We start from the raw sequence: 24,390 nt of genomic DNA, 5'->3' as shown, positions 1-24,390 counted from the left end.
GACTTTTTAATACACACTGTGAGAAATTTTAAAATTCACCCATTTTTTTTTTTTTTTTTTTTTAATATCATTCCATTCATCCATTGAAAAATGTAGTTTTGTATTGCCTTTCGACACCATTTTTTCGACAAGTCTGACAACAGTGTCGTATGGGAGTCGGCTGGCTGAACGCCTGTAAACAAATAACCGAGCCGTCAATTGTTTAATTAATTAATTTAATTCACCCGACTTTTAACGCTCACAACTTTCTGCCGTACTGTAAGATTTTCAACCCACTTTGTGCAGTTCTAAGACAGTGATCAGTTGAAAAAGCATTACCTATAGTTTCAAAATTCAAGTACCTATCAGAGGAGGTTAACTTTTGGACCCCTAATTTTTTTATCTAAACCTTAAAGTACTGAAGTAGTTATTCTTCCGAAAGCCAAGTGCGATCGTTGTAGAGGTTTTATTCTTTTAAGTATGTTTCTGTCTCTCTTATTACGTGTCGAGAATCTCTGCACACAGGTATCATTAGAGTCTGCGATGGACTCATGACAAGTGTTGCCGACAGTTGAGCAGCGCTAGAATGATATCATTCGGTGATTAAATTTGTCCTGCGGAATCAATTTTTCACTTCATTATGGCGAGACCTTTAGCACCAAGCCAGCAGAAGCTGGCTGAGAAACTTAGCATCATCAATGTGAGGGGAGTTGGAATGCTCACCCGCATTTATAACATCAAAAAGGTATGCACTGTTCGACATTACTCAGGGTATCCATAACTTATATGGATGGCTAAGCTAAGAAACCAGCACTCTGAATGGCAATGTTTCAGAAGTTCTGCACGTATTTCATTTCTCTGAAATGACTTGAGCCAACTTCATTGCTTGAAATTTCCATAGAATATTCTTCCTACGGAAAGAGAATTCGATGAAAGTTTCAAGGAATTGTACTCGCACATTTTCTAATTTAGAAATAAAGTTTAATGGAATCTCCACAATGATGAAAACCAAAATATGTGGGTCTTGAGGTTAGCCATTGACATGAGTTATTCTCCCTCTTAATTGGAGTTTTAATTTTCTCTATTGTCTGTGAGACAAGACATTGAAAAATATTATTACATTAATTGCTATGCTAATGGTTACATGTTGTTGTTGGCCTCCCATTAATTTTTCATACCATGATGGCAAGTATTCTGAATGTAAACTTTCTAGAGGGCTTTTTTTTTCATCTGAACCGCGGAGGTACACTACGGAACGCATCACTTTTCTATCCCATTCCACTGGCGCGTTCCAGTGTGTTCCATGCGTTCCAGTGGAACGCTTGGACCGCTCTTCCAGGGTGGGTTGAGGCTGCGGTTAGGCCGGTTGAACTGGCCCGAACTGCAAAGATCCCAATCCATTGTGTTCCATGGATAAAAAAAAAAAGCCCATGAATTCTATGCCAATGGTTTAGACACCTAATAATCAAGGTAGCTTGACTGGTAGATGTAATTCGATTAGTTTGAGCTGTGTCCCTATATTTTCAGTCTCAACCAATATCTGTCCCGAAAACCTCTTAGTAAAACGTATATTATTATGTCTCAAATCTTATTTCATTGATTTTACAGGCATGCGGTGACGCCAAGTCCAAGCCTGGCTTCTTATCAGACAAAAGCCTTGAACCCTCCATAAAGTTTATCGTGCGAAAATTTCCCAACATTGATTTCAAAGGAGTAAGTGATCTACGTTTTATGTTTTGATAACACCTAAACCCTCTTGCACGAACATATTTTACCGCATGCATTATGAACTTGGAAGACCAAAGAAACTTCATCCTTAATAGACTTTTTGCCTTGCATTTTTTTCATATCAGTGCAGTTTTGTGTTGTTCCCCGTCCGGCAACGGCCAAAAATAACATTGCCACAACGTTGCTGCAACGTTGCCGCAACATTATTTTTGGCAGTTACATTGTGACAACATTTCCGCATCTACTTCAGGCAACCACTTGCCGGGCGGGTCCCCAGTTGAAACTAGTAGTCCCCGCTATTCTCTCAAAACACTCTGAAATGCACTTGATGATAGATAAAATTGCTAGCTGTATGAGATTTGAAAAATCTTACAGAGGAATAGCAAGAAAGACTCTCTTTGACGCTCTGAGTGAAGAGAAAATGGATGGTAAAACTTCGAATTGCGTTTGCAATGCTATTTCTTGAAATGGAGGATTTGCACCAGTGAATTTTATCTCCTTGTATGAAGGTGCTATATGAACTGAGTTCATTGTATTCACCAAATTTAATATATATTACCGAACTTTCCCTTTAAACTTGGGTTTTTCAGTATGTACATTCCGCCAAGTGGGATGAGTTAATCAGAAGCATATCAAGTTGCGCTAGTGGAATAAAATGAGTCAGCAGCCGGATTGTTGAAACTTTAACTGGCTATGTCGGCACGATAAGACAAGACATAGCCCTATATGCGCCGTGTAATATATCGATTTTCGATTCTTGTCGTGCCGACATAAATTTCAACAATCAGGCTGCAGGAGTAGTTTAGAATTTAACTAGTCGTAAATCATCTTCTTTCAAAAATTCCAAGTTCAGAAAAAATACTGTGAGCATCAAAATAGTCTCTGAAGTTTGTCCTTAATATTAATTCTTGTAAAGGAATAAAAATTCAAGCTTCTTTTTCTTGGTTTCGAACTTGGTGCGTTCTTGAAAATGTCAGTTGATACATGAAGACATTACTCAACCTGTCTCTTTCTCAACACAAAGAGTATCTCTGTTACCCATCAGTGCATGCGGCAAATGTCTTTTAGGTCATGTTGTTCCTCACACAACAATATTGTTATTATATTGTATTGAATTGTCTTGTATTTTACTTTACCATCCTAATTTTCATCTTTGTTTTTGCAGTTGCAATCAATCAGTGGAATCCGCACAGAGATAATAAAGTCTTTGTCCCTGTATTACTACACGTTTGTTGATCTTCTAGACTTCAAAGACAATGTGTGCGAGCTGCTCACAACCATGGATGCCTGCGGAGTTCACTTAGATATTGTAAGTTCCTTTTTTCACCATCTAGTTTGACTTAGAAGGATTTCATAGATGGCCCAAAAGTGGAAGCATGTACCTCCTTTGCGGTATTTCAAAATCTGCACTCCCATTTTATTTTTTTATAAAAAAAAAAGCCAATTTTACAGCTTGAAATTTATACAATATTCTTCTAACAGAAAAGAAAAATCAAATAGGTTTTTAAGAAATTACGTTGACTAAATCCCCAAGAAAAAAGAAAGCGTGACAGGAAGTCTGCAACATTGCAAACGGAAGTATGTGGTTTTGTCCCCTGGTCATCTATATGTTTTTAGGCTCTAATATGTCAATTTTCTTCTGTTTATGCATTACTTCAAATTCATTTATTAAAGGTGAATGACACTTTTTGCATCAGTGGCAAAACTGAGAAACTGTGGAAACATATTTCTACTCTATTATTTCAAAATCTCTGCTCATATTTTATTTTTCCAAGAGAATACTTTTGAACGTTTTTGTAGGAGATATCATAAAGATATTCTTGTTGTTGGCATAGTAATTGCTCAAACTTTTAAGCTGTGAGTTTTAAAGCTTCAAGAGCTCTGCTCTTAGAATTACCACATCTTAAATGTAGCGTCTTAATGAATTAGTGTTTGTATGAGCGTCCCTTAATAAAACCTACCCATTCATTTTAACTAAATAGATTTTGGGCACATAGTTGTTCTGCATTATAAAAATGACAATTTACTTGATTTTTTTTTTCAGCATTTAGTAACTCTTGAACTTTAGTTAAGAGATTTTCTTCAATGCTTGTCGAAGATATTATCCTATATAATTGAATTTTGTTATATTATGATGGCTGGTAACACTACCTATCATATGATTGTATCATATTTTTTCTCAAAATGATACCTTTTCTCTCACTGGAAAAGATCAACGCCTTGAGCTGGCTGACCAATCATCTGTAAAGAGATTGAATATGAGTAATGAAGTCAATTTTGTTGGTGTTTTGTTGCTAGTTTGTAAAGAATGTAAGTAAGTAACTTTTCTTTTCCAGACGCTTAATTTTGAGTTAACCAAAGCATATCTCGACCTCGTCACAACTTATGTATCTTTGATGATTCTCTTGTCACGGGTTGAAGACAGGAAAGCTGTTTTGGGTCTCTTCAATGCCGCTTACGAAATGGTCAATAGTCAAAGGTTTGTGGATACTGAATCAATCAATCATATACATTTTTATTCAGCCCATGATCTCAGACTGGAAACATGATTCATATAAAGACCATACAATCAGGCATATAACCAGCTTTAAATGTTGAAGAATTTAGCACTCATCTTACTTTTTTTTTTTTTTTCCCAAACAATTATTTTATTTGTTAAATGACAGAGTAGAATGATACGTGACAGGGTATCACCTGAAGGCCTAAGTTTACATATTATTAGTTTTTAAAGATCCTATTTACAATTTTTTGATTATTCCCCCCTGTCCCATGGAAGCTTATTGTCTAGTTACTTAAGTTCTAATTGGTTTCTCGAAGATCCTCTGTCTTCTTTTCGCTTTAGTTGTTTTTGTTTGTCCCGGAATTGCCTTGGGGTGGCCTGTCTTCAGGTGAGCACTCATCTTACTGCAAATTTGATTTATAATGTAAAAAAAATCTTTCATTGATCTAAAGCAAAAGTCATATGATCTATAAGATCAGCTTATTAGTTTATGTATAAAGTGCTTTACTTACTTATGTTTATTTTAAAATTAGACATTTGAACACGCATAACTCCAGAATGCAATAATTACTTACAAATAAGAAATCCGAATACATCATTTTTAATTTGTGCGCATAAAGAAAAGTCAAAAAACACTGGAATCTACTTTTCGCCTATGTTCATGGCTGAGGTTGCCGAAGCCGTAATCACCGCTTCTTCATTCATATTCCCAAATATTACATGATTATCATGTTGCCATTCCAAATCTGCTTATTGGAGCTACACTCTCCCAGGTGTTGCAGTATTGGTGACTTACTACAGCATCCGTGCTTGTACACAATATTTTCATGATAGAAAACTTTTTGAAACTTTTTATGTTGATGAAGTGTAGCATTACCTCAAATTGGGTTAACATCATTAGGTTAGGTCATTAACATCTATCAGCAGCCCAACCACGGACTTCTTGCTTGCATTGATATTGATAGAACTCGGTTCCATTCCAATTGAATACCCTTTCAGGGTGACCACAGACGTTAATCTATCAGCCGTTCCATTGAGGTCTGTGGTCGCAAAAATTCTAGCGATGGAACTGCTATGGAACAAACTCGCACTTCCATCGCCGGAAGCCATAGAAGTCTGTTGTCGGGCTGCAGTAGTGCCTAGGATTTATCAATCAATTTGTTTTTAATATTTTTATTTGTTCACCGTTCTGCATGCATAATGTGTCTTTTCTCCAACTGCCTTAAACTAGTTCAGTTGTGGACTGAAGAAATTATTTTAATTTCCAGTGACCAGAGCTTTCCTCGGCTAGGCCAGTTAATCATGGATTACGATGCTCCATTGAAAAAGCTATCAGAGGAGTTTATTCCGCACCAAAAACTCTTGATATCAGCGTTGATGTCATTATGGCCTGTTTACGTAAACAGGAATCTTTCAGCAGATAAGTGGCGGTAAGATTGTCTGTTTATGTTTATTATTCTTACTCTGCAGAAGATTCTTGCTTTTCATCAGAAATAGATCTTCTTGTGTCCTCAATTTTGCTAACATTGTGTCATTCTGTAAACCAAAACCAGAAATTTCCAGTTCAGAAATTGCGCTTGTGAAACTTGTTGATTGGAGATATTTAATTTAGAGGAAGAAAGTGGATCTATAAATAATTACTGCATAAAATCTCAGTCAAACCTGTGTACAAGATACTGTCCTCCTCGGCTCGAGTATCACGAGTGCCATTTCGTCACCTTCCGGTCAAAGTATCACAAGCGCCATGCGACGTTTCAAAATTTCCGCCGCGATTTTATTTTTTTACATAGAAATTGTTGGTTGAATCTATTTGAAAATTTCACTGAATTTTATCGGCAGTCCAAAGAAAATTCAGTGAAATTTTCGACCAGCTTCATTGGACAATTTCTCTGTAAAAAAATATAATGACGGTGAAAATTTTAAAACGTCGCATGGCGCTTGTGATACTTTGACCGGAAGGTGACGATTTGTGCTTAGGCCTTGTGTTGCCAAACTTCACAATTTTTTAATGGAAAACCTGGTATTTCCTATTAAATGTCAGTTAAGTCTCAGATTTAATGCAATATGTTGAGGGCTCCAAAGCTTAACTCAACGACCAATTAATTTCCAAGTAAAATACCCAAAATCCTACTGGTAACACCATGGTGAAACAGGCCAAAAATTAGGTAAAATTAGCCCTTCTCTACAGATAAAGTTTTCTTTAGTGTCTTATTTTTTTTCTTGTCACAGAATCAGATTTTTTTTTTGTATTTTTTTCCATCCCAAATAAACGCTTAATCTTCATTAAATATCTTAGCCACCTATCATAGCTTGTTTGTCAATCCTCCTTTTTAATCTTTCATTTTTATGATATTACAGGTCGGACCAGAAATTAAGCGTTATTTCCAATCCAGGTCAGATCCTGAAACCGTTTCAAACGGAGAATATGACTTGTGAATATCTGTCTTTGGACACCATGGAGAAATGGATTATTTGTGAGTAGAGTCCAGTTTTTCTTGAAACCGATTTATTTACACTCCTCTAATTAACATCCCCTAAGAAATAAGATACTTTTTCAGGTATGAAGAAAATCATGACTGCATACGCTCATTAAACCCTTCAATTTTCAAATAAGACAAGAGTCATTTCCCTCATAAGTACCATCATCTACTCAACTTGTGAAAGTTGAAAAAATTGTCAAATATTGTTTTTGAAACTGCTGCCTTTGATTAAATAGTTAAATGATTTAAGTTGTGTTGGTAAGAAAAATTTCTAAGATAAGATTTCCATATTTCATTTAACTCCAACACCAGAATTGAGAAACAGTTGACAACCAACTGTCAGTGCCCTTTTATCAAACTAAATAGATTATTTGCATTTTTCACGGAATGATAGTTTGAATAGATAATTTTATTAGGACAGCAAAAGAAGATAAGATCCTCTAAATATTAAGTTTCTACATCCAACTATATGGATGGAGTCATCCCTTTTTGAAAAATACCATGGATGGTATTTCTCAAAGAATGATATCTCCAAGGATGCAGAAAGTTCTTAGACCTCTTATTTTGCCTCCCCATTTATTGGGGGCTCTCTCAAAATTTCAAAGTGATTACCTTTTTTTGCTCTCAAAAAGTTGTAGAAATTTTGCGCAAAATTTGCACTTTTTACTGAGGTTTTGTTAGGAACACGCAATTTTCAACTTGATTTTTTGCAAAATACCCAATTTTAACGCCAGTGCATACTGGCCTTCCCAATTTAAAACCTGCTTTCGGGGCCTCCCTATTTTTTCCTACGACCGATTTGGACCCCCTTGTCTTGTGGTCTAAAATTTTTTGCACTCAGGATTTCTCTGTGAATCTTAAGTGCAGAGATTGGATCATTGCACTGTTCTTTTTTCATGCTAATTTGTCAAATTCAACTACCAAATGGATGTGTTACAAGTACAATTGACGCGAACAAATTCAAGTTCAACTAATTAGCTGATGTGTGTTTCTCTCTCTTTATCAGTTGGTTTTATGCTGAACCATCAAATTCTAAACCAAGAGCAGCCAAATAAACTGTGGGTGAGCGCTCTTGAGTCTAGCTGGGTCATTATGCTGTTTCGAGATGAGGTCATTTTCATCCACAGTTACATTCAAACATTTTTCGACTCCATCAAGGGCTACGGAAAGCGCGTTTCAGAACTCAAGGACTGTTATAATGTCGCTGTTCAAAAAGCGTAAGTTCCCTACATCACTCAATTTCAAGTTAAACAAGCCTCTAGATGGAGAAAAAAATCAAAATCTGTCCAAACACACATGAACCTGCATAATTTATAATTTGACTGTTTGATTGAAAATTATACATTTGTTCAGTATCATGATTATTTTTCTTAATATAATCTCAAGATTACTTCTATCCCATGACAATTTGAAAATTTGGTAAAATGCAGCTGTTCATACAGCATTTCAGCGTAGCATGGCAGTACTACTCAGGCGTTAGTTTCAAAACGTGCAGTCAAGGTCATCGTTTTGTCTTCAAAATTTAAACTAAAAAAATGAAAGAAAGTGCTTCAGTTCATACCTTATCTACTCACCCTTTACAGGGTAACTACTCTATCTTTGCAAGAGAAACACCAGGGAATTTTTTTTATTGTTATTACTGGCACCCTCGCTGTTGTAATTCTCTCAATGAGAGCCTAATAAAAGAGGGCTAACAGATGACTTGACTTCAATTCCCATGTCTAAGTGCAAGCTTTTGTTATCTCCCTCCAAATCTAATATAATGAGTGTCCGGTCTCTAAACGTTACTTTCTTCTTTCTACTCCATGACTTGTGCCCTGATAAGAATCTTTCAGCCTGAATGAGCCCTGCGTCAGTTTTCCATGTTTATGTCAATTCTCCTTAGAATATTTGTTTATATGTACAGAATATATAATGTGTATGATTTTATTAACTCAGTTTTTTTCAAATCTGATGATGATTAAAATATTTCAGAACCTACAAACACCGAGAACGACGAAAATTCCTCCGGACGGCGCTTAAAGAGCTAGGATTCATCTTTTCAGATCAGCCAGGACTTCTTGGACCCAAGGTACATCTCATAATTTCTATTCAGATTGTTGCGTTCAAAGAAATGGCCAACTTTTATTAACCCTTTTTAGTTTTCAGGTTTCATCTTGACAGTTCTTGGCTAAGCAACACAACAAGGCAGTGGCCAATAATTTTTGCAGGATCGTATTATATGTTTTTATTTGTGAAATTTTCTGAAAAACCAAAAAGTTTATTACAAAGTTTCAAAAAGGTTTTCTAAGGAGAGAAAGAGCTTATCAAAAGCTGATAGTCGGGTCGATACAGTAAGGCAATGCCTGATGCTGAGTTCAGCCTTTCAGCAAATGCTGTTTCCTCCTCCTAGCGAGGTCATTAGAGTCCTTCAAACATATTATCTCAGACGGATCCTCTTTTTGGCATTTTCCAAACTGGTTTTTTTGCCTTTTAGAGTTTAAGAAAATCTGAAAAATGTTGTGAAGCTTAGTACAAGCCTTGCTTTCAGAAAATTAATTAAAGACAGAAATGGGTGCCATGTGCCCATTCCATTGACACATTTTGAAGGTTCCTACAAGATCAGTTTCCAGTTTTTTCAAATAGAACAATGTTTGAAAGTTATCCATCATCAGGATCATTCAAAGGTTTTTATAATATTTTGGAAAGTCTAGATAAAGAAATCATGTATGCTCGGAATGAGTGCTTAAATACATTTTCAGAGGTAAGCAAAAGCGATTTTCTGTTCAGAATCAATTGCATTTGAAAATATGATATTAGTCTATTCACTAATCGTTTGTTTCTTACGTAGACTTCTTCATCTTTTTCAGTGTTTGTTGATATTTATTGGTCTATGCTACGCCCGAGATGAGGTACTTTGGCTCCTACGGCACAATGACAATCCTGCACCAACCAAAAGCAAAGGCAAATCAACGGAAGATCTCGTGGATCGCCAATTGCCTGAGCTTCTCTTTCACATGGAAGAACTACGGAGTAAGCTGAAATCTCATTTAAAATGAAAATTCAGTGTTGAATGGATAAATTTTCTAACCTCAATACTTAAAGCCCTCCCAATGATTATAATCTCAATATATTTAGAAGAAATTTAGCTGAAATGAAGTAAATCTTTTGACTTACTTGAAAAAACATTGTACGTGCTATTGTTTTTCATTTACAGATTCTTTTATGAATGTGGCCATGCTTTTTTTCCCTATTTTTTAAACTTTGTCTGTTTAATACTGACTAGGGATCAATAAATCACCAGTTGAATATTTTAAGATAGAAACCGTTCAAGAATTGAATCGGTTTTTCAGGGGAGCAGAATTTTTGAAGCTTCCACATTTTCAAGTGCCTGCCAGCCAGCTTTCCACAGAAGTTCCCTCTAATTTCAAGAGAGATGATCTTTTTTTTATTTATCTTTGAATTTCAGCTTTTGACCCTTAAAAATTTTCCCTCCTTCCACTTTTAATAGAGCTTTTCCATATTTTCTGGTGCCTTCTCGGAAGCATGATGGAGCATTTTCTACACCCCTTCGGTTTTTTACATAAAGGCACAAGACGTTTCTCTGTTTTAAGATAGCCTGAAACATTTTATTTGGATTGCTGTGATCTATCGGGCAAACGCTTCCAAATAATTCTGATTTTTACAAATAGCATGAATAAAAAGCACCCTAATTTTTTAAAACAACTGCAATTCAATAAAATGTCTCAGGATTCTTGAATGAGGGAATGATCTTTCAATTTCAAGCCACCAACAGACTTACCTTCATTTTTACAATTTCTCAATTTTGCAAATTCAGTATAGCTTTCAATTCAAGTTCAGTTCAACTCAAGTCATCAGCTTCTTCTCCTATTTCTAATTTACTTTTATTTTTTTGTTTCCAGTCCTCGTCCGTAAATACAGTCAAGTGATTCAGCGTTACTACGTGCAATACCTAGCTGGTTTCGATGCAATTGCATTGAATCAGATGATGCCAAATCTGACCGTTTGTCCTGAAGATGAGAGCATTATCCTTTCGTCGATTTGTAACACCATTGCCAGTCTTTCAGTTAAGCAAGGTATTATATTTTAAGTAATGGAAATTTCGTTTGAATTCAGTATTCACTAGTAATTCTAAATTATTGAATCTCCTGAACAATTCTCATTCTAAGTCAATAATTCATTTAATGAGAGGATAAGCAAAAACAACATAATTGCTTTTATTTAATGCTTTGATCTTGTTCAAAAGTGCACGGAAATATGAGGGAATGTAAAGCTCAGAGGTATGAGACTAAAACAACTATTCTAAATTATCTGGGGAAAAAACGTAAAAACCTGATGTATTAAAATCTTAATAATTAGAAGTATTCATAATTGAAAAGAATTACTAATTTCAATTGCTATCAAGGTTTAAGGCTTTTCAAACATGAGTACTTTGAGTTTTTTAGACTTTGACTCATTACGTTCTTATGCTCTTCTATTTGTGTCATCTTCTTTTGGATAGAGCTGAACAGAAAAGCACCAAATCCCAATTTGGAAAAAAAAATGAGTCAGGAGTAGCTTTGAATTCAATCAGTCAAAAATTCTCCTCTGTCCCGAATTCAAAGTCGAGAAAAAATGCTTTGAGGGTAAAAATAGTTGATAAACTTTGTCCCTAACATTGAGTTGTACGGAAAAAAAACTTTGACACCTAGGGAAAAATTTCCTGATTTTAAACCCGTTCTTCTCTGTGGGATCATAAACTTAACTAAAGTTCCTTTTATTTTCTACTAAATTGCAGTTGAAGAAAATGACCTGTTTGACCTGCGCCCACTGCGATTGGATTGGTTCCGGTTGCAAGCATACACAAGTGTTGCCAAAGCCCCATTGTCGCTGCCTGAGAGCAGAGATCTTGCATGCCTACTTGATACAATCAGCTTTCACACCAAAATGGTCGACTATCTTGATGAAATCATGGTCGAAACTTCAGATCTCTCAATTTTCTGGTAAGACTCCTGAAACTTGTACCCTAACAAATCTCCTGCTTATCTTTATCAGCTGTTTATCTTTGCTTCGAGTTGAAGAGATGAACCTTTGTTTTTTTGTAGCCACAGTCATGAGACGTCCAGTTCTAACGACCCTATCTTTTCATAGGAGTACTCTCCAATTTCGACTCTTATAAATCTTCGATTGTTCGTGAGCACACATTAGGTGTATGATGAAATTCCATGCAGTAGATTTGAAAATTTTATGCCGTTTCTTGTCATTTCTCGTTGTTCAACAAATTTATTATATGGATGGGTAACCCCAAAAATGTAATGTTACAATTTTTGGAGTTACTTATTTGCCGTCATTCTTTATCTTTGGAACAGAAAACCAATAGACACCATCCTTTCCAAGATCTGCTTTTCTTGCGTTAAGAATATCGATAGCGAAATCAAGGGACATATGTTTAGGTTTCTCTTATGGCAGATTTCTTGTCCTAGTTTACATTTTTGGAGAATTACTGATCATGGCTTGTTCAAAATTTTGTGTGAGTTTTCTTTCCTTCTTTTAAGAAAATGTTCTGAAAATTGCGTAACTGAAGTATTTTTTCATAATATTCCAATGAAAAAATGAAGTTGGATTTCAAAGTTTCAAACATAGCAATCAAGATCTGTCTCCCTCTAATTTTGTCAGTATTTACTTTCCTGATGATAATTTTGATTTTTCTCCTTAGCTTTTACAGTAAGATTTTCGAGGATCAGTTTCACATGTGTTTGGAGTTTCCAGCACAAAATCGATACATTATTGCATTTCCTCTCATATGCAATCACTTCCAAAGCTGTACTCACGAACTCTGTCCTGAGGAAGTAAGTTTCTTTCCAATCCGCATTTTTAACTTAAAATTTACTTTCCCAGTAAAAAGGATGCGTCCCTTCTTGTAGTTAAAATATCTTCAATAATTTAAGCCTGTAAGTCGTTAGAAAATTTCAGCTAATAATTTCATTGAATCGCTAAATTTCATTTTTCCTATTTATCTTAGCCTTTTGTTGTGTATGGAAGGTGTCTTCCCAGTTTTTTTTGGTGCAAAAAAAATTCCCTCACCAATTTTCTTAAAATTTTTTCCTGGAATGATACTGCCCGGAGGAACTGCTAAACTTGATAGGAAAAGCCAAGCTTTGATTATTTGGTAAAATTTGTTTGATTCCTAGTCCACATTCTCCCACATGCAAATTTATTCCACTTTTAGTTAATAGTTTTTTACTTTTTACTAATAAATTGCTTTTTCCTCGGAAACAGAGACATCATATCAGGGAGAGAAGTTTAGCGGTTGTCAACATGTTCCTGGATGAAATGGCCAAAGAAGCGAAGAATATTATTACAGCAATTTGTGATGAGCAGTGTTTAATGAGTGACAAGGTGTGTATTCTTTTTAATTCAGATTCAACCTCAAATTTAGCACTATAGTTGATGAAAAATTGGTCACCTTAATGCCCAAATGTAGTGTTCGGACATGATTCCTGTGTAAGTGAAATAGTTTCATTCATTTGACTTTATTATTCTTTTCTTTGTTTTCAGTTGCTTCCAAAGCACTGCGCTGTGCTCATATCTCAAGCTGTCAACCGGAAAAAGAAAGATAAAAACAAGAAAGGTGGAAATGAATTTGCCAAACCTGGTATTGAAAGTTACAGAAAAACTAGGGAGGAACTAACAACGTAAGCTTCTTTTTTGAACTTCCTTTAAATCTCGCGTTTTTCAGGCATCTATAAAATTTGTAATAGTGTATTAAGAATGCAAGGAGATAAAGGCGCAGAAATGTGTCTGTTATGTCTTACTTAATTGTTGAGCAAGTTAAAAATAATTTAAAAGTTGTCAATAAAATGACTCAATAAGATGGATTTTAAATGAAAGTATATTCAATAATTCTGTAGTAAGTATTTTTGAACATAGACTGAATTGAATCAGACCAATAAAATTTTTACTTGTGATTTCAGAATGGACAAACTACACATGGCACTGACGGAGCTGTGCTTCGCCATCAATTACTGTTCAACAGTTAATGTTTGGGAGTTTACTTTTGCGCCAAGAGAGTATTTGTACCAGCATTTGGAAAACCGGTTCTCAAGGGCCCTCCATGGTATGGTCATGTTCAATCCGGACACCAGCGAAATCGCAAAACCATCCGAGCTTCTTGCCAGTGTTCGTTCTTACATGAGCGTTTTGCAGACTGTTGAAAATTATGGTAAGCCTTTTCCCAACTCTTCTTTTTAGTGCTATGTTACTGTTATTAGCTGCTTCAATTGAAAAAAGTTGTTACCACTACGTGTAAACTTTTTCAGTGAAATAAACATGCTTTAAAAGTTTATTATGAGGCTGGCCTAATTTTTTTTTAAATTCAATTGTAGCGATGTTTCAGTCAATCCTCCGAGATTCCAGATGGGCCCTGTTTTGTTACGTTTCTTTAATATTTACTGTTTTTTTTAGTTACACCTAGTGATTTATATCCTCGGGAGGTTGGTGCAACTAAGTTCGCTGACGAATACCCGGAGAAAATCTCTGATTTTTTTTTATATATATGGTGTAAAACATGAAATTCTGTTTAAAGCATTAGAGGATGCACATTTATCAGTGCAGTAAGGATGCAATAATCTACAGTGAGAATCCTATATTTTTGGTCTGAAATATTTCTCAAACTAACTACAATAAATTTTTTGAATTCTTAGAAAAATACTTTGTTCAACTCTACCCCATGTTTCAAACACATATTGCCAAAGTAAATCGGCAGCTCCCATGATATCTATTGTAGACCAATTTTAGCACAAAAAAAGAGAAAAAAAAGCAAACTTTTTGGCAAATATCAGAAACAACATTTTCGCAGTTGATTACCCTACGCATATAGGTGTTTCATAAACATATCATGCTCTTAGTTCCTTTCCACCAAATTCACTCTAAATGTACAACTCTTTCTAAATACATACCTTTCAACGAATTTTTTACATTACCGTTTTTCAAAGCCAACAATTTGTACGATCTGTTTGGGAAGTTCTACAGAGTGTGCCATGCAGTTTATAGTTAACCAATGTTTTTTGAAATTGACCTCTGTGTTTGATTTTTTCCAGTTCACATTGATATGGTACGGGTATTTAACAATGTTTTATTACATCAAACTCAGCCTACAGACAGTCATGGTGAAAAAACTGTTGCAGCATTATACACCCAATGGTGAGAACCACGCTGTATAGCTTTATTCTTTCCATTTTTCCATATGATGTACCTTTCTCTGATTATTTTCCAACTCTCAACGAAGAGATTCAGAGATGTCAGTTGCCCCCATGTCCTTTTATAAGACAGATACATGTGGTGTTTGAGCATCACAGAGTGCTGTAGCATGTTGTAGGAGCAACATAATATTTTTTTCTGGCTTTTTTATCCATTTTTTTTTATCAATTTTTTCTTTTCAAATTTTTGCAAGATCTTAGAAAAAATCCATCCATACTGTCCTTGCCTTTTAAACATAACCTAGAATCTTTTATTTTCTGCCTTCCTGTCTTATCTGTAATTTTCTTCAAGTAATCCGTTTCACAAGTATAATTTAGGGGGGTGATTTTTTACCCTAAATGTTCAATGCAGTGCTAATATATGTGAATTTCAGAAAGGGAACTTTACTTCACTTCATCATTTATATGCTAGTGTTATGTAAATGGCTTTTTACTTAGTAGACCTACATGCATATATGAGAAAATTGAAAGGAGAATCTACATGGAATGCGATGGAATTGATGCAAAGGTTTAACTTTGAACGTGGCCTAATTCTATAATTTAATGACAAAGGGAAGGAGTTTTGCCTTTTTTTATTCAACCACTGCATGCTGTGTCCTTATTATTAAATTTCTGAGTCGTATTTGCTAGCCTACTGCCATAAGCTATTAATTTAACTTACTTCTCTAGAAGAATAACTTATTAAATCAATCAATCAATGTCTTTGATGCAATTATACTTCAATCCCTATTAAAAAAAATGTTTCATTTTAATGTCAACCATTCACTACATAATATTTATGCTGATATAGGTACTCAGAAGTGCTTTTGCGACGCGTGAGTGCGGGTAACATTTGTTTCTCGCTGAACCAACGCTCATTTGTGAGTTTGACTGCAGAAGGTGCTATTCCATTCAATGCAGAAGAGTTTTCTGATATCAATGAACTGCGGGCACTTGCAGAGCTGATAGGGCCGTATGGGATGAAAATGCTCAATGAAACCCTTATGTGGCACATTGCGAGTCAAGTTCAAGAAATGAAGGTCAGTATTATTCAGACTATATTGTCTTTCATTCTTTTTGATCCTTTAGATTGAAGTGATGTTCTTTTTTTTGTTCTCTTTTATTCTATACAAGCTAGTTGCTATAAAATTTGACGTAAGAGATCAAAGAGGGGCAAAATTAAGTTATTGATCGATTTAACTTTGAAGTCTCTAACATAAGTAGCAGGATAGTATGTCACTTGTTCTCAGTAAGTTAATATTATCAAGCATCTCTCTTCTTTTTTAACACTGCATGTGCTTCAGAAATTAATTCACCCTTCGAAAACCATCCTTCACTCATTTGATTTTGTGTTCTGTGCAGCAATTGGTGGCAAACAACAAGGAGGTTCTATTGTCCCTACGTTCAAACTTCGACAAACCTGAGATCATGAAAGAGCAGTTTAAAAAGCTGCAACGTAAGTCTTCTTGTTTTTTTTTTTTTTCAAATTCTTCTATAGAACCGACTGCATTTAGGGTCTTGGCAGCAATAGCGGTTAGTTTCAAACTATTGTTTAATGTATCACACCTTTTTGGTTGAAAAATTGTCAAACTTAATATGTTATTCCAAGGAAATGAAATAATTAGCTTTAACCATGAGTTTCATCAACGGTCTTATTGAAAATGAAAGGAGGGAGAGAAGAGAGGGGGCAGGATTGTTCAAAAACGTTAAATTTTGAATTCTGAAATTACAGTTTGTTTTGGTTCCAAATCGAGGTGAACAAGTTTAACAGATATGCTCTAAGTGCATTTTGGAAAAAATCCAGTCGGAAGTATTTTGGAATTCAACTCGTTGAAAATTTTATATCATTGAAAACTCGAAGTCAAGAAGAAATATTTTTAAAGTAAAAAAATCGTTAAACTTTGTCACTAGCATCGAATCTTTTGGAGGAATATTGCTTCAAACCCCTTTTTTTTAAACTTAGTGCAACTTGGTGCGTGCCACTGGTACTTTTGGTCCAATTACGTCTTGTATTTTGATAATTACGATAAGAATTGAAATTTGTTCAAGAAAATCTTATTTTTATTGACTTGCATTGTTTACATAGATTTCATGTATTGAAAATGCTGCTTTTTTTTTGAAGAAACACTATATCTAATAATTTTATGTTTTCAATCTCAGATGTTGTGTGCGTTCTGCAAAGGATGACAATCGTTGGTGTCATACTTAGTTTCCGTCAGTTGGCACAGGAGGCACTCGTAGATGTGCTAGAAGAGCGAATTCCGTTTCTACTGAGCTCGATTCTAGATTTTCGCCATCATGCTCCACCAGTTGCAGATGTCTCAGTAAGTTTACTGTAATCATTGAATGTCTCATTTGAAGTCAATGCTGAAATACATGATACCAACAAGTACAAGGCTTAAGTACATACATAAGAAGAATGATCTGGAATCTACTTGAATCAAATCGTGTACCACAACAATATCAGTAGGCTTCTCAATAATTCCTCTTCTCATTCCTACCCCAACCTGTGTTGTTCAAAGTGTAAGCAACGTGCAGTAGCTGAGCTGAATCGCTGAGATTGATGTTGCCATATTTCCATACTGCAGAGACTGTTACTACACTGTTTAGTGTGCGATTTGACTCTCTTAAAATTTCGTAAGTCATGAGCGGAAGGTTTAAAGTCACACATCAAAGAATGTTAATATCCTAGTTAGAAGTCAATTTTGGTAATTTTTTTCATGCAAATTGTGTTCTACAAAAAATTTTGACTGGGTAACATTTATCATATTGCGCCCTCTATTTCTAATTTTGAAGTTGTCTGAGGACTACAGTAGAACAATTCGAATTTACAAATGAAGTAGTTGATGTTCATAGTATGTAAGTTTAAAAAAAGTTCATATTCTAATTTGCCTCTTATCTTGCAGGTGGTGAGCGAAATGGCATCAGCCGCAGGACTTTTGTGCAAAATTGACCCCACCTTAGCAACAGCACTAAGAAGTCAAAAAACTGCAAATAGCGGTAAGAATCTCTGAAATTTTTATGTTCAAATTCAGCTTATAAGTTAAAGTAATTTAGTGGTAATTTTCCGAGAAATAAGCAAAATTATCTATGAAAAAGATAAAAAAAGTTGTATGATTTTAAATTTTGAATTCTTGTATCGCAGAGATAATTTTTTCCCATTTGACCAAAATTTTTTGCTGAGGTTTGATTACTTGTATTGTGAGGAATATGTACTAACATCAATAGAAATACTCTAACTAGTCTGTCATACATTTTTTGAGAATTTCTGACCAACTTATTCTAAAGTGACCAAAATTTGCTTTGCTGCTGTTTCAGTAGAGATTAATTATGCATGAGAAAATTTCTATTTTGGGTCTCTTGTATGCCATGAAAAAAAACAAAATTTCCTCCTCTGGAGTAAAATAATGAAGTTTCAGAATGTTGCCAAAAAAATAATACGCCTTAGAAGCAGTTTTGAAGGTCTCATGGTGCAGGAATAAAACTGTAAGTTTTCTTGCTCTGAGGAAGAGGCAGGAAGACATTTTATCTTTATAATCATTACTACGCATAGCTTTAACTCGGGACCTTATCTTTGATTTAAAAAAAAGAACAAAAAAAAAGACACTCAGTCGGCTTTTCTAATTATAAAAGTGCGTAGTTCAATTGCAAATCCATATTAGCTGTAATATACTTGCGGGCAGCATCGGTTTTTGGGTTACAAAAGTTTTAGAGTATAAACTCATGCCATCTTTTGTTTTTGTGAAAGTAATATTATAAAGCTTTTGTTACGCTGTGATCTTTTCTCAAACAATGTAAACAATTTTATATTTTTGTCTCTTGTAGAAGAAGAAGAACATACATTAGCATGTCTGCTCAGCGTATTTGTGGCAGTGTCGATTCCAAAGCTAGCTCGAAATGATAATTCATTCTACCGAGCATCGCTGGAAGGTCACTCGAATAATATCCACTGCATTGCAGCAGCTGTCAACAATATCTTCGGCGCTCTTTTCACGATTTGTGGTCAGGGTGACATCGAAGATAGAATGAAAGAATTCCTTGCGGTAAGAAATTCTTACAATTCTCTGTTGCTCATTCATAAGGTTATCAGTGTGTCTATCAGATTGTAAGTATGGAAAATCAGTGAAAGGCAAGGGTTTAAAAGTTACTCAGAAATGCCTGTGAATGTAATGAAGGGAATGGATTTTTTTCTTTATCTTTGGAGTTTTCAAAAAGATCTGAACAAATGTTTTGGGAAATTGTTAGTAGGGAAAAAAAATTAACCAAAGGTTTTCTGGTCTTCATTAGACCAATCAACGAAGATTTTAAGAATTTTAAAGTCAATTTATTATAAAATTAATAAAAAAGTGTGCCTTTTTTCAATGGCTTCAAGTCATTTTCTTTTTAAAAAAATTTTGGAAAAATGTTGTGTTTTCTTTTCGTCTGGAATACAAAATCATCCTGATGTTTTAGAAATAAAATAGATAGCTTGAACCAGAATCAAAGTAACTACGTTACTATTTCCTCATATTGTTATTTATTGCATTGTTTCAGTTGGCATCTTCCAGTCTACTTCGGTTGGGCCAAGAGGCAGACAAGGAAGCAACAAAGAATAGAGAATCAGTATACCTTTTATTAGACCAAGTAAGCTTAAAATTAATCCTCTCTTTTCATCAGAAAGTTGAACCATAATTCTCAGAGAGCTAAATTCAAAGATTAGAAGTGTTGATGATCCACGAGTTGAGGGATTTTTTTCTACATCTTATGAATAGTACATTTATAGTTGAAAACTACATGAGAGTTCGTGACTCATATAGTGAAGGAACCTTAATCTCAAATATTGAGACAAAAAAAAATTGCTGCACTGTTTCATTTTTTCACGAAGTTTACCATACGATAACTTTGAATTGAAGTGACTAATGTAAATTCTCTCTAACATTTCCCTAATAATATTGTGGTCTTTAAGTAGTAAAATAAATCACCCACTAATACTTCCCAATGTTGAGCTTTCAACCTGACAGTTGGTTGAAAACCTTAGATATTTCAGAGGCTTCTTGCTTAAAAATATCATTGCTAACCCTTTCATTACTTTAAACGCATCATTTGCACTTAACGAAATCATATCCTTCCCGAGGCAATTCTACCATTGTTGAGCAATCTTCCTGAACAATCAGGAGTGTAACATTTGTATCTCATTCCGATGAGAATCCAAACTACAACTTTTGAAATTTCATGACAGAGAGTCCTCTAATTCACTTGTATGATAAACAAATTTCTGTGGTGGGGGATACAAGCGCAGAATCTAGCCTGGTAATAAAAGGATTGAAGATTTTTTTCAGCGAGATAAATGGCTATCAGGATGGTACAGAGTGATCTCCCAAAGTCAAGGACCCTCAAAAAAAGGAAATGAGTGATTTTTGAAAATATTCCGACTTCAGACTCTTAAAGTTCTAAAAAAAGCGTTGGACTGTTCTCACTTATCATGTTCTGTTTTTTTGCAGATTGTGCAAGAGTCACCTTTCCTGACAATGGATCTTCTGGAGTCATGCTTTCCATATGCACTCATTAGAAATGCATACCACGATGTCTACAAGCAGGAACACAATCAAGCATAACTTCCAGTGAAATGAACTATTGATTAACCATAGCTCCATATTTATTTCAATGCTAGCTCAATATGTTTTTTAAACCACATTTTAAGCCTAATTTATTGCTCTTTTTTTTACGTATAATTCTTATGTTAAGCTCCCATAAAGGAATTGTTTTGTAAATAATGTATTTTATTATCGTAGCTATTTTATTTAAATCAAGTGGAAATAATTGTGTTCAACATTCCGCATTGAAGTATTAAATGTGCGTCACATTTACAATTCCTCAAGATTGTTTCTTTTTGCCTTTCCCCGACTTGCTTTTAAAAAAATTTCCAATAGTGAATAATCTTCCCTACATTTTCTAGATGAAAATGCACCTTTTTTATAAAGAGAAAAGTGGAAAAGAAAAAATATCTCATGAATTGTATATCAGTGAGTAGAAAGGACCATATCTCCTGCTTTGCTGAAATCCTGAATGTGCTGTTGAGTTTATCACAGGTGCAGGAGGTCAAGAGCCCTGTACGCCAATTTCGAATTATAACAATCTTTGTTTGGATTTTCATTACTTCTTTCCACATGAAATGTACTTGTTTTTGAAGCAAAAATATCGCAAAGTCCTTCTGAACTGTCTATGGTACATCCTAGAAATGATTGCGCATGGTCTGCAGACTCTGCGGGGCTTTTGGAGCCAAGAAAAGAGTGTATATTCATCATTTTCGAGGATTTTACCATGGCCTCAATTGGCTGATTTTGAGAGCCCATGGACACAAAGAGCATTTTTGACCAGAAAATCGAACTCTACCGGTCATTTTACAGGGGACTAGCTTCATTCTAGCACATTTGGAGAATTTTTAATTTTTCTAACTCAAAAAGATTACGGATATTTTATGAGCAAGAGGTTAGAATTTGAGCATCCATAAATATTAAAATCTCGGCCTTTAGTTCCTATCAATGAGTAGTGTTGCACAAAGCATGTTCTGCTAGAAATTTTGATGAGAAAGCATAAATCAGAAGACTGGACTTCATATATTCTTGAGTCATCTTTTGTGTCTGAAGATCGGATTTCAAGGTTTTAATGAAAAACTCTGGTGTTCTGAAGAGTTAGTTCCGACCAGTTAAGTCCACTTTGTGAAAAGGGAGGGTATATTTGCTCTATATTCCGCCAATTCTGTGTCTTTTACACACCAGGATATAATTTTAAACAGCTTTTTCACAAAACTACCTTTTTTGGACTACTAATTACTAACCGCCATGACTTCCGTTTGGTTTCAAATTTTTAAAATAATATTTTCGCAAGGACAGTTAAAATTTTGACGGATCAGTGGCGTATATTTTTTTAATATATTTTCTTGAAGTAATGAGAGAGTGGAACTCGATTTGACATAAATGAAACATTTAATGGTCTGTTGTGGCGCAGGTAGGTGAGGGTGTCCAGTTTCGCTGTTTGGTGAAGTCCAGCCAAACACATGGTCTATTTGGATTACATTTTGCAATAAGGAACCACTATTTCTGGCTCATTTTAGAAACAACACATATGCTATTGGTTTCTCTATGCAGAAAGGTGCTTTTACAGAAGAGCCAGAGATAGTGGTTCCTTATTGCAAAATGTAATCCATTTGGCCATGGCCATGGTTTATCACGACTAATCAGGTTCTTTTCCCTTTAAAAGTGATTTTTTAAACTTTTCAATGGACGTTTTGGTTTTTTCATAAAATTCTACTTTAACAGCATCCGCCGGGTATTCTGCAGAAATGTTATGTCATTGGCCCATTCAAATCACTGTTGCATTCATGGTTACAAACAATTCTACAGACGAAAAAGCTAAGTTTCAATGTTATTAGATATTCAATTTATTTCAAAAATTACAACTATGTTACTTTACATTTGTACAAAAAACAATTGGTCTTACTACAATTAAAAAAGAGAAAAATATCACCTACATTATTAGCTAGTTAATGACAGTTGTTAATTCAGATTGCATCGGGGCGATATGGCTATCTTCATTTTATTTTATTACTTTAATCAGAGAACCGAGTAAAATTTGAAATACCTAGTATTAGAAATTGATTAGATCAAAAATATACATACACTCTTTGAGAACAGAATAAAATAACTTAGGTTAAACTAGTTAGGCACATTGTTTGTCGTTATTTCAGTTCGAGACTACACAAGACCCTTTCGATTTTCAGCGATTGTTCGCACCTACAATTTTTAATTTTATAAATAAAAGAGATAAGGCCAAAAAGGTAAATTAAAGACAATGTGTTAAACCTTTGAGCTCAAACTTTAAAATACTAACTATCATTACACACTGATTCTCTCTTGATCGATTTTTGTCTTTTTTTTTCTTACGAAATAACACATCTTTCAAACAGAGAAAAAACTTTTTTCGGAGAAAACTCAGAAATGGGAAAAATGTTGACAATTCAATTGGACAAGAATTACAAAAAATTATCGAAAATATTATTAAAACTCTGCAAGCAATCCAAGTAACACAATTAAGTTTTTTCTTTTTCTTTTCACAACAATGATCAATTTAAAATTTACTTGAGGAAATACATTGAGCTTAAATACTGGAAAAGAACAATTAAATTGTTCTAGCTGCAAAGAATCAATCAGGTAGAATACCACAATAATGCTTGTCTAACTTACTCTCCCTTTGGGGGACAAAGAAAGAGAGAAAAAACTCATTAACAGTTTCTCAATAAACAATTATTAAAGTTATCATAATCTGCAACAACGTATCGTTTTTGGTTAACAAAAGACAAAGTAGAATTACATGCATAGGACGGTGCAATCTCCAGGAATCCTGGCAACAAGAGAACTCGTGCAGTCAATCATTAACGCAAATAATTTGCTTTTTGAATCGAAAAAAGATTCCAAATGACTCATCAATAGCTCTTCATAATTGAAGTAAAAAGGACAACAAATATGGCAGGAATAAGTACTTGGAAGGAGAAAAAATGTAAAGGTAATAAAAAATAAAAAAAGGAAACATTTGATGATGATGTTGATTTTACTCGACAGGTCGTGTTCTACCTTTTGATGTTCTTGCGAGGTTGTGTTCGCTTTCGCTGCGACCTAGAGATCCTGAAGTCCTGCGGCTCATACTAAAACAAAGAAGAACCGACTGAAATTAGAGAACTGCATAATTTATTTTGAAGCTGAGATCTTGAACATCTTAAAGTATATTAAGATAAAAAATAATTACATCAATATTAAACGTTTGTGATCGTCCATATGAAAAAGGATCTTCATGCCAAAAAACTAAAAATTTTAATACCGGCAAGATTGCACTAAAAAGTGTTTCATGAACATTGTTGGCTCAAAAATGTCAAACCAAACCAGGAAAAAGGTGCTTTGAAATGAGAAGTTCAAATCACATAAGTCAGAGAAATTGTTATAGATTGGAAAAGCCAGATCCTACAGAACTCACTTCTGATAGCACTGAGTCCTCAAGTCAAGTGATTGAGAAGCAATAGTCTACAAGAATTCTCTTATCACTGTAAAATTCAGCAAAAGACAGAGGCTGCGCAATCGTCAAAGCATGAGTCTCACAATATTATTTCAATCCTATTTTTTACTTAGTATTGGCCAGACAGACTAGGTAGGCAGCATAAGCAAATTTTAACCATTTTACTGTGCAGAAAGTTGCAATGCCACCCAATGCAGACTATGCTAGTTACCAATCAGGGAACAGAAAAAATTAATTCTCCATTATTGAGGGCCATAGTGAAATGAAAAAAACTGCATAAAGCTTGAATGTTTCTTAGCATGAGCTAAGATCAATCATTCACAACTGCCATATAAAGTGGAAGTTAGCAAAAAATCATGCAGCAGTCAAAGTATTAAATCACACTATCATTGGAAAACGCAAAATCAGGGTTCAAACACCGGTAAAACTTGGAGTGTAATTT

The 24,390-nt window shown here is 34.7% G+C and overlaps 2 protein-coding genes across 2 annotated transcripts in view; one reads left to right on the top strand and one right to left on the bottom strand.

Annotated features, from left to right (window-relative positions):
- The first annotated feature begins 169 nt into the window (after positions 1-169).
- Positions 170-20,752, top strand: Hem (Nck associated protein 1 Hem). The gene is made up of 23 exons (XM_019057780.2): positions 170-724; positions 1,588-1,692; positions 2,873-3,016; positions 4,044-4,186; positions 5,476-5,637; positions 6,566-6,681; positions 7,694-7,904; positions 8,662-8,758; positions 9,537-9,699; positions 10,590-10,763; positions 11,465-11,669; positions 12,383-12,515; positions 12,946-13,065; positions 13,225-13,361; positions 13,641-13,888; positions 14,766-14,868; positions 15,715-15,943; positions 16,266-16,359; positions 17,064-17,227; positions 17,810-17,903; positions 18,729-18,946; positions 19,437-19,526; positions 20,384-20,752. Exons 1-23 carry the CDS (start codon positions 620-622, stop codon positions 20,495-20,497), a joined length of 3,369 nt encoding a protein of 1,122 aa, XP_018913325.1. The 5' UTR covers positions 170-619; the 3' UTR covers positions 20,498-20,752.
- A 1,555-nt stretch (positions 20,753-22,307) lies between these two features.
- Positions 22,308-24,390, bottom strand: part of Wdr62 (WD repeat domain 62) — a gene marked incomplete at its 5' end in the record, with an annotated part of 31,541 nt that continues 29,458 nt past the window's right edge. The window contains one exon of the mRNA XM_072301509.1: positions 22,308-23,583. Coding sequence (XP_072157610.1) covers positions 23,490-23,583 — 94 coding nt within the window. The remainder of the gene's footprint in view (positions 23,584-24,390) is intronic.

This window comes from Bemisia tabaci, chromosome 6 (assembly GCF_918797505.1).
Source record: "Bemisia tabaci chromosome 6, PGI_BMITA_v3".
Lineage (NCBI taxonomy): Eukaryota > Metazoa > Arthropoda > Insecta > Hemiptera > Aleyrodidae > Bemisia > Bemisia tabaci.
The sequence above is the reverse complement of the archived record's forward strand: the minus strand, read 5'-3'. Positions and strand labels throughout refer to the sequence as shown.